This window comes from Empidonax traillii, unplaced genomic scaffold (genome assembly GCF_003031625.1).
Source record: "Empidonax traillii isolate 1590-97213 ecotype Southwest subspecies unplaced genomic scaffold, ASM303162v1 scaffold1702:size71926, whole genome shotgun sequence".
Classification (NCBI taxonomy): domain Eukaryota; kingdom Metazoa; phylum Chordata; class Aves; order Passeriformes; family Tyrannidae; genus Empidonax; species Empidonax traillii.
This window is the reverse complement of record NW_020956895.1, coordinates 49519-59220: the sequence shown is the minus strand read 5'-3', so window position 1 is coordinate 59220 and position 9702 is coordinate 49519. Positions and strand designations below refer to the sequence as shown.

The window sequence follows — 9702 nt, the reverse complement described above, 5'->3', positions numbered from 1 at the left end:
GTGTGGATGTGGTCCTTGGGGACATGGTTTAGTGGTGGCCCTGATGGTGCTGGGAGAATGGTCGGGCTCGCTGATCTCAGAGGGTTTTTCCAGAATGATTCCATAATTCCTTAGCACACCCTGCCTGCCTCCTCCTGGTTGTACTTTATCCCAGTGCCCAAGTTATCCTGGTTATCCTTTATCCCAGTGCCACTGAGCTGACTGGAACCACCCTGGATCTGATCCAGACTTTTCCTTACTATGGAGCCCGGATGCTCCAGCTCCAAATTTCTGCTGATCTACTCAAAAATGGGAGTCAGACCAACACCTGGTGACACCTGCCCTCCAAGGACACGTGAATTCCAAGGACCCCCAAAATCCACAGCAGCATGAGGATCACCACTGCTGGCAAACATTGGCTCTGTGGAGCCCAAACCCACGACTGGAGCTTTTTTGGGACCCTCTCAGTCCAAATATTTGGATTAAGTCTGAGTATTTGGACCCTCCTACTCCAAACACTTCCTGACTCCAAGGGAAAAATCCTCTCCCCTAAGGACAGCTCTCATTTAGGCTGCTCAGAACCTGCAATAGCTGCAGAAGAAGGTTTGCTCCTGGCTGATCCTGATGTCACTGAGGGAATTCCCCAAAATCTGACACTGATCCCATAAGGACATGAAGCTGCTGGGCCTGTTCTTGCCAGGACAGGGAGTTGGAAAAGACTCAGAAATTAAGACAGCAAAGACAAGAAAATACCACAGGCCTTGAGAAGCTTTACCAGAGCAGCTCTTGTTCCTCCCTCAGGCTTTTGATCTGTTCTTCCAAAAACACAACTTTAGCCATCTGTTCCTCGTAGGTCTTTGCATCTCCATGGGGATCTTCCTGGGTCTGCTCCCCCCTGAGACTCTGTTCTCTGTCTTGTAGGATTTCAGAGGCCTGTAAGGTCAGAAAACACCAGCAATTTGGATTTCCTTTGCTCTGATGGAAACCTTTTGAGCCAGTGTGAGGAAATCTGGGGGGCTCTGGCAAGACATGGCTTGTGATTCTGTGGTTAAATTATCCCAGTTCTTGGAGTCCTTCCTCCTGCAGGGGTAGCAGCTGTGTGTGAACCACCGCCAAGTCACAGCTCTTTATTTGATTTCATCCCATCTGCAGCTCCCAGAGATTTACAGCATGGGCCAAATCTCTTGACAAAACCAGCAGCTCTTGGGAAAGGCGTGGATTTAGCTGGATCTCAGAGAGATCCCCTGTCCAGAACACCCAAAATCCTCTCCAGGGGTGGCTGCTCTCCACCCACAGCATCACCCAATGCTGGAACACCAGACAAAACTGCCCCCAAACCCGAGATTGGAAGAGAAGACAAGAAAATAAAAGGGGCAGGAAAGCAGGAATGTGTCAGGACATACGAATTCCCAGTTCTGGATCAGAACCAGAACCAGCCTGGACCAGTATCTCCAGTGGAGAACCCAAATCCATCAGACACAACCACTGCTCTCCCCACTAAACACCAGCAAAAACATTGATTCCTAAATATTTTTAACCAATAGCTCTTCCTGAGCACTAGAAGTTCAGTTCCATCCACCAGGATGAATATAAAGAAAATAAAAGGAGCAAAAAAAACCAGGAATGTGTCAGGATACAGGAATTCCCGGGCTGGATCAGAACCTGAACCTGCCTGGACTAATATCTCCAGTGGTGAACCCAAAACCTTCAGACTCTGTTCTCCCCACTAAACACCAGCAAAAACGTTGATTCTTACAGGTTTTTCACCGGTAGCTCTTCTTGAGCACTGGAAGTTCAACTCCAGGTGGTCTTATCTCCACCAGGATGAATCCACTCTGAGCCCCAGCAGCTCCTGTCTGCTCCAGGCCCTTGGACCACCAGGATTTCTTTCCATGTCTCACCTCTGGGTCTACCAAAGCACTGTCCTTGTGCTTCTCATGGGACACATCCATGAGATCCCTGCTGGCTGATGTTCTCTGGAGACCAGGGGAGGTGTTACCGTGGCCTGGGAGCTCAGACAGTGAGGCAGGAAACCCCTGGAGAGGAAACAGCAGGAGTCAGTAGATGAAACACACCCTTAAGAACAAGCTCAGGAAAAGTTTTCTCCTCTCAAATGTCCAAAAACCTCGTGAAAAACAAGATCATTCCAGCTGAGAGAACCCAACGATCTCATGCCAAGCTCATTTCCAGCGCTGTCGGGAAACAATTCATCCCAATCCACCTGCTCCATCCAAAGGGAATGAGCCCATGTGGGAAGCCAGGAATGCCACCAAAAAGGGTCTCTGTGCTAAAGGATGTTCCCAGGGCTCTGCATTTCACCCCAGTTGGAAAAACAGTCCCTCCTTTGGCAAAGCCACCAGCAGCTCGTGGTTGAATTCCAACCAGACTTCCAGGGATGGACGATTTTGATCCAGTGGTCCATGAGCAGGTTGAACTGTTGGGATGCAGGGCTTACAAAAGGACTCTTCCCATTTCCCTCAGCATCCCCCCTTCGTGGGGATGAACAATTCCTTTCCAGCCCTTTCCTCACCCACTCTCCTGCCAAACCAGGATTGGTTTGGATCTGGAGCTCTGCATGCCTGATTTCCACCCCAGCTTTCAGGGTAGATTTGTTGCAGCAGGACAAAGCCCTGGCCTGTAGATGCCACTGTTCCTCCAGCAGCTCCTGTGTCTGTGGAGCTGTGCCAACAGCTCAGGAATTCCATGGTTTTTCACTTGCATTCAAGGAAGGGACCGGACTCAGAGCTGATTTAAGGCCTCTCAGAGCTAAACCGTGGGATTTCTGCTGGATGGAACTCCCCCCTTTTCCACTCTCCCTCAGGTCTGCCTGATCCAGGCTGTGGATCTGCAGCTCTCCTGGATTTTTAGCCCGATTTCCAACCCTTATTCAGCCCCTGGGCAGTTCTGCTGGCACCACAAACTGTGACCCAGCTGGAAGCCAAGAGCTCCAGTAACATTCCCAGCAGGGAGAATCCCCCAGGAGTCAATTTAGCAATTAAAGTGGCTCAAGCAAAGTGTGCTGAGGTCCTTGGGGAACATCCCAGGAGCTTTGGGATCCCAGCAGGATGTTCATGTCACCTCCTGTGGCTCTGGGATGTTCTGACTCCTGCAATAACCCCCTGAGTCTGCAAATTCCCACTCTGCCCTCCAGTGAATCAGGGTTTGGCTGCAAAGTTGGAATTACTGGTTTGGGATTAGATCCACTGAAGGAAAAAAAACAAATTATGGAGTTTAGAGACAATGCTATGAAAACAGATGGATTGAAAACCCTCTGCCAAAGGTTTCAAACTGGAGCAAAGCACCAAGAGAAGTCAAATCATGTGCTTAGGGGGGCACTGTTGGATTTTATGGAGCATCCAAAGGGAACTGGCTCGTTCAGGGAGTCCCACATACCTGGCTGCCCAGGACCCCCTTCTCAGCCTTCAGATCCTCTCTCAGCAGCTCAAGCTCAGACACAAGTTGCTTCCTCCTCTCCCTCCGCTCTCCCAGCTGATTTCCCAACTTGTCTATGGTTTCCTGACAGCTTTCCAACATCTGGAACAAGAAACATTAGGAGTCTCTTCTCCAGCATCCTTTATTCTACCCAAAGAAAAACAAATTGCAGGAGATGTGTCTTCTAGGAAACACAGAAAGGAGGAAAAAGGGCTCTCAAAAGTTTCCAGGGGGACTCCTGCCCCTCACACCCAGGGCTGGCAGGACTGGAGCCTCCACTGACCCAATATCCCTTGGGAAGGTCCTGTCCCACCTGTAAGAAGCTCTGTCTCGCTGAAACATCAGAAAGATCCAATTGTTGGGAACAAATGGACCTGCTGGGAAAGAGCTTTAAATGTACCTGCAGACCCTCTGGTTTCACTGAACCCTGAACAAGAAGTGAGAACCTTCCCACAGGTAACACCTTCACCCTCACAACAAACTCGTCGGCTTGCAGAGCTGAAGGCCAGACCAGCTCCTAGGGGAGATGACTTTTCATGGAGATCCCTTTGGCTCCTTTCCTCCAAAACCCTCCCTCTGTCTCCATGAGCTGAGGGGCTCCAAACTCCCAGGAGGTGCTGACAAAGAGCATCCCCAGGAGAGGGTCACTTGAGATGCTCATTTAAGACGTTCCCTCAGGCATCCCTAAATAAAAACAGTTGATTTCTCGAGGGGAAGCTCTCACCTCCTGCATCTCCTGCGCTCCAGACGCCGCCTGCTCCTTCCTGTCCGTCTCATTTTTGCTCCTCTGCACCTCAAGCAGCTCTGTTTCTAAACTGGTGATCTGAACATGGACAAACCATGAGTTAAAACCAAGCCAGGACTCCCAGCTAAATGCAGAATTCCTACTAAACTGCTCCTTGTGCTGCTGTTCCAGGATAAGCCCCACTTATAAATATATATTTATATATATTTATAAATATTATATATATAAAAAATTGATTTATATATATAATATTATAATGTATATTCATGATAATATATATATTTATTATATCTATAAAAATATATATTATATCTATTATACAGATTATAAAAAATATATTTCTATAGCAAATATATATTATATATTTATATATTTATATATTTATATATTTATATATTTATATATTTATATATTTATATAATTTTAAGCCCCACCAATATATTATTATATATAAATTATTATATAATATATGTTATTTTATATATATATATTTAATATATAGGGTTCTTTAATACCTCGAGATGGCATTAAGAGAATAAGCCATGGGCTTGTTCCCAAGAGGTATCTTTATTAATTTAGGAGAGAAAAATAAAGGCACTTGGTTTACTGTGACACCAACTCAGCACATGCTAGTCCACAACATTTAAGTCAAGATCCAATGCATCCACAACACTTAAAATTTAATCCCTTCAGCTCCAAGCCACATAAAGCATCAATAAAGGAGCAAATAAGGAGGAGCAGAGGGAGCAAGAAGAGAAGGAGGAGAAAGAGGGAGAGACAGCTGATAGAGCTGCCACTGGGATCTTGGGGAAGAACAGTTCTTACATGTCCAGACATGGCAAACACATCCCCTTGGTTTTATCTGCTCTGGTCCCTCTGGCCAAACCCTCCAGGGGGCTTTGACCCACCAGCCACTCTGGGGTTCCAGGTCAGGGTGAGGGGGGGTGTCCTCAGTGCCAACCTGAGCTGGGTGAGGGGCTGCAGGAGCTGGGGGGTGGGGAAGTTCTCCTGATCTCTTTGGGACTGGCAGCTGCTCCAGGGCTTCTCCACGTGGGTTCCAGCTGCTGCCACAAGGGATACAACACTGCCCCACTTCCACGTGGTTCCACCCATCTCTTCCCCCTCCACACCCCCCACAAGGTGGTTCTGACCCCATAACCACTGATCTGGTGTCTACAGCTGATTTATCCAAGCAGATGTTCAGACCAGACTTGTCCTGGTCCCTCCACTGCTCAAAGGTTGTCAATCCCTCCCTCGGGGCTCCAAGGACTCCCAAAGGGATTTGGGACCCCCCAAGCTCCTCCTGGAAGGCAGGTGTTTGTGTGGACAAGTGCTCACTCTGCACATGGATCCTCTTGGGGGGATCCTCTGGGATGGATTATGGGTCCTGCAGTTCCAATTCCCTGCCAATCCCAGCCCATTTCCCATTTCCAAAGCTTTGCTCTCCCTGACAGGCTCCAGCACATCCTGGCCCTGCTGGAGCTCCCAGCTGGGTCTCTCAGACCCAGCAAAGCTGCTGCAATACTGGGATTTGAAGACAAGGAAGTGACCCACCCAAGGTGTTCACAGGTATTAAAAGTGGGGTGAGACATTCAGACCTCTCACTGAAGAGCTAAAGAGCAATAAACCCCCTCCTCTTGCGTGACTACGTGAGAGTTTAGGGTTCAAGCAAGGCCTTGGTGTTATGAAAGAGATGTCAAAGGCAAAACACACCTCCCCTCCTCACCCCCAGCCAGCCTTCGGTCAGAAGTTGATGCCCAGCAAGGCATTTCCATCATTTTGCTCATTTTCCCTCCAAGCCACCAACGTTTCAGCCCTTCCTTTGTGCTCACAGGTCCCGTGCCAACAGGACAACAATCCTCCCACTGTGCCCTGGGCCTGAGTCACAGCCTGGCCAGCCCAGGCTTTTGGAGTTGTGTCAACCCATGGAAACCTCCCAAGTGCTTCCCACATGGAGCAGGGCTGACAAAAACCCCCAGCAGTGCAGCCCTTCCCTGCTCCCCTCCGAGGCTCCCAAATCCTCCCCCTGGGGATGTGGGGGCAGCTCAGCCCCCTCTGTCTGAGCAGAGGGATCTAACCAGGCGTTAACCCACCTCCTCTTCCATCCCAGCTCTCCTCCTTGCCCTGAAAGCCTCAAATCCAGCCCAAATGACTTCACATCCCCTTGGTTACTCGATGCCGTGACATTCCCAGGGATCTGTTTAACGATCCACTGAGCAAAGGAGGGGATTTGTCCAAACTCTTCAGTCTGATCTGAGGAGGGTTGTGTTTGTTCTGCTCCAGTGGGGAACAGTTTGGTGGGAGCTGAATAAGCCCTGAGTTGAACAAAGCCCAACCACGGTGGGCAGACCCTTTTCCATCCCATTCCAGGGCCAGCCAGCCCTTGGCTCCTTGGAGAGAGGAGACAAACATGGCATCACTGGCATCCTCATTAAGACATTGGAACATGTCCTCAGCCTGGTTTTAGAGGCTTTTCCCTCCCAGCCAGAGGCTGCTGACAGGGAATTCCTGGTCTCTTCCTTCAAACAATCCATCTTGGGGATGTGTGGCTACTCCAGCATCCCTGTGGGATACACCTGCACCATCTCCTATGTTGTGGACACGTAAGTCTTGACTGAAACCTAAGTGGGGGGGCCTAAAATCTCATCCCAGAAATCCAAGGTGCCGTGGGGACAACGTGTAAGGGCTGGTGCTCCTCCCAGAGCTGCTCCAGAGGGATGGAGAATCCCTCCCTAAAACTGAGGTTTAAACCCCCCCTGAGAAAAGCAGCAGCAGCAGCCTGAGAAGCTTCAACCCTTGCCCAAAGGAGGGAGGTGGTCCTGCCAGGAGGCCCCATGGATCTGTCAAAGCAGATATTCCAGGTGGTGCTTCACACCTGGGGCTTCCCAAAGGTTCCCAGAGTGTCCCATGCAAATAATAAAGGATTTCTATCCCCCCCATGAAGTCAAACGATGACCTGAGTGGACTTGTCCTATTAGCAGTGTCTCAACTGCCAGAGGGCAGGGATAGGTGGGGTATTGGGAAGGAATTCTTGGCTGTGTGGGTGGTGAGGGCCTGGCACAGGTTGCCCAGAGAAGCTGTGGTTGCCCCTGAATCCCTGGTTGGACAGAGCCTGGAAAAACCTGGGATAGTGGAAGGTGTCCCTGCTCATGGCAGGGGTGGAAATGGATCATCTTTAAGGTCTTTTCCAACCCAAACAAGTCTGGGATTCTGTGAGAGGGGACAGGAGCTGGAGAAGACAATGCTCCTGTAACACTGGGGAATCTGCACTTCCAAACAAGTGCCATTTACTCCCTGCCGAGATTTTTTTCCTCCTTTTTCCCTCTTTTCTGAACTGGCAGGTTTTCCTCATCAAACTAAACCCAGAGGGTGCAGGTCCAGGTCAAACATCATTTTATTTTATCAACTAAGGGCAGAAAGCAGCTGTAATGAAACAAACCCAACCCTGGTCTGCCCCATCCTTCACTCACCTTCTGCTGCAGTCCCTCCACCTCGCTCTCAAACTGCTCCTTCTCCTGCTTGGTTTGGATCTGAGTCTCCCCCAGGATCGATTCCAGCTCCTCGTTGCGCTCCACCAAATCCTCGTGCTCCTGCTCCAGTTTCTGCAGCTTGTGAAGGAGCTGGGAATTCCTGCCCTCCATGTTTTCCATCACCTCCCGGCACCTACACCCCAAAAACCAACGTCAGCAAGGCCAGAACTGCATCCCAATCCTTCCCACCAGCGAGGAAAAGCCAGGGTGTTCCTCACTATGGAATATTCCTGTCCTGTTGATTCCCAGTCTCACATTCAGCATGGCCTGTTCCTAATTAGGTGGGAATTAGGGGGGATGGGCTTTACATAAGGAAGGTCTGGGAGAAAAACGGCCAGGCATGAGGATGGCAATAAATTCAGCTGCTTGAGGTGGGAACAGGCTTGGGAATCTGAGGGAAAAAGAGTCCCAGAGATGGGATCAGCTCCCTTTCCTCCCTGAACCTGCTGGAAGAGGTGCAGCAGCTCCCTGAGCAGCTCAGGGGAGAGCAAAGCTTTGACTTCCCTTAAAAAACTCCCAGTTTACACATGGAAGGTTGAAAGCCAAGTGTTCCAGTGCAGCCCTGGAGAGCAACCAAATCCAGGGGAAAACTTCCCAGCACCAAAACAGGTTTGGAAACAACACTTTTGTGTGCACAGAGCCCCAGAGGCCCAAGGCTGTTCTTTTGGGAAAGCAACAAAGTGGAGGAAGTGTCCAAAAAACAACCAGAGGGCTCCAGAATCCTCGGGACTGCACCAAAATCTCCCACCCGAGGGCAGAGGAACAAAATCCCAAAGAATATTCTGAAGGATGCAACAATTCAATCCCCCTCCAACACAGAGCAGTGGCACCCACAGCCCCAGGAACCCCTGAGAGCACAGGAGGGGGAGGATTTCTGCACCTCTCACCTTTTATGGAGAGTTTCACCCCCCAGATCTCTCTCCTCCTGATCCGAGGAGGGCCAGGCTCTTCCTGCCCCACGCTCATCTTCAGCCCTCCCTTCATCCCGAGTGCCCTGGAGGAAATCCAAAGTTAGCAGCAAACTAGGATTGCAATCAGGAAATCCCAGAGTGTTTTGGGTTGGAGGGACCTTAAACCCCATCCAGTTCCATCCCCTGCCATGGGACACCTTCCACCAGCCCAGGTTGCTCCAAGCCCCGTCCAACCTGGCCTTGGACACTTCCAGGGATTCAGGGGCAGCCACAGCTTCTCTGGGCAACCTTTGCCAGGGCCTCTCCACCCTCACAGCCAGGAATTCCTTCCCAATACCCCACCCAAATCTCCATTTTTCCAATGTGAAGCCATTCCCTGTGTCCTGTCCCTCCATCCCTTGCCCCCAGTCCCTCTCCAGCTCTCCTGGAGCCCCTTCAGGCCCCAGAACGGGCTCTCAGGTCTCCCTGGAGTTTCTCTTCTCCAGGTGAAGCTCCTCAGCTGTCCCAGCCTGGCTCCAGAGCAGAGGGATCCAGCCCTGGGAGCAGCTCCATGTTTTCCTCTAGACTTTCCCCAGCAGCTCCAGGTGTTCCCAGCGTGAGCTCAAGGCTCCCTGAGTCGCTCATAAATAAAACACCATCACGAGCTCCATCAGCCACACAACCCGAGCTCACCAGGGCAGCAAACCCCCCCCGCATCCCAGCCCACGGAGAGCCTGGAATGCAGAGAGCCCCTGTTCTTCTGGAATGGTCAAAAAAGAGCCCTTGGAAGTACCTGCAGTGAGGCTGCTCCAGGCTCCTCCGGTAGGGCTGGCCCCAGCCGCTCGCTCCTCTGGTACTCACAGATCTCCTCCTTGAGCTGCTCCACCTGCAGCACAGAACACTCCTTTGGATTTTTCCAAGAAAATTTTACTGTCGAGGAACTGCAGGTTTATCAGTATTAATGAATTTTTAAATTATTTTCCATCTTTATCGGTAATTTATTATCCGGTTGGGATCCCGTGGCTGCTCCAGCTGGGTGGACTCAAGAGGACTGGGAGAGGAAGGGCAGGAAAAGGGGGAATCTCAGGAAGCTTTAAAGGATAATTATCCTTAATTTCTTTCCCTC

At 50.4% G+C, this 9702-nt stretch overlaps 1 protein-coding gene across 1 annotated transcript in view; it reads right to left on the bottom strand.

Moving 5' to 3' along the window:
* The window catches only part of CCDC30 (coiled-coil domain containing 30), a 37884-nt gene that overhangs the window by 11532 nt on the left and 16650 nt on the right, over positions 1-9702 (bottom strand). The window contains exons 7-13 of the mRNA XM_027908416.1: positions 9370-9462; positions 8574-8680; positions 7627-7819; positions 4136-4234; positions 3373-3513; positions 1881-2015; positions 755-912 (exon numbers count right to left, since the gene is read on the bottom strand). Of these exons, the coding sequence (XP_027764217.1) occupies positions 755-912; positions 1881-2015; positions 3373-3513; positions 4136-4234; positions 7627-7819; positions 8574-8680; positions 9370-9462 (926 nt within the window). The remainder of the gene's footprint in view (positions 1-754; positions 913-1880; positions 2016-3372; positions 3514-4135; positions 4235-7626; positions 7820-8573; positions 8681-9369; positions 9463-9702) is intronic.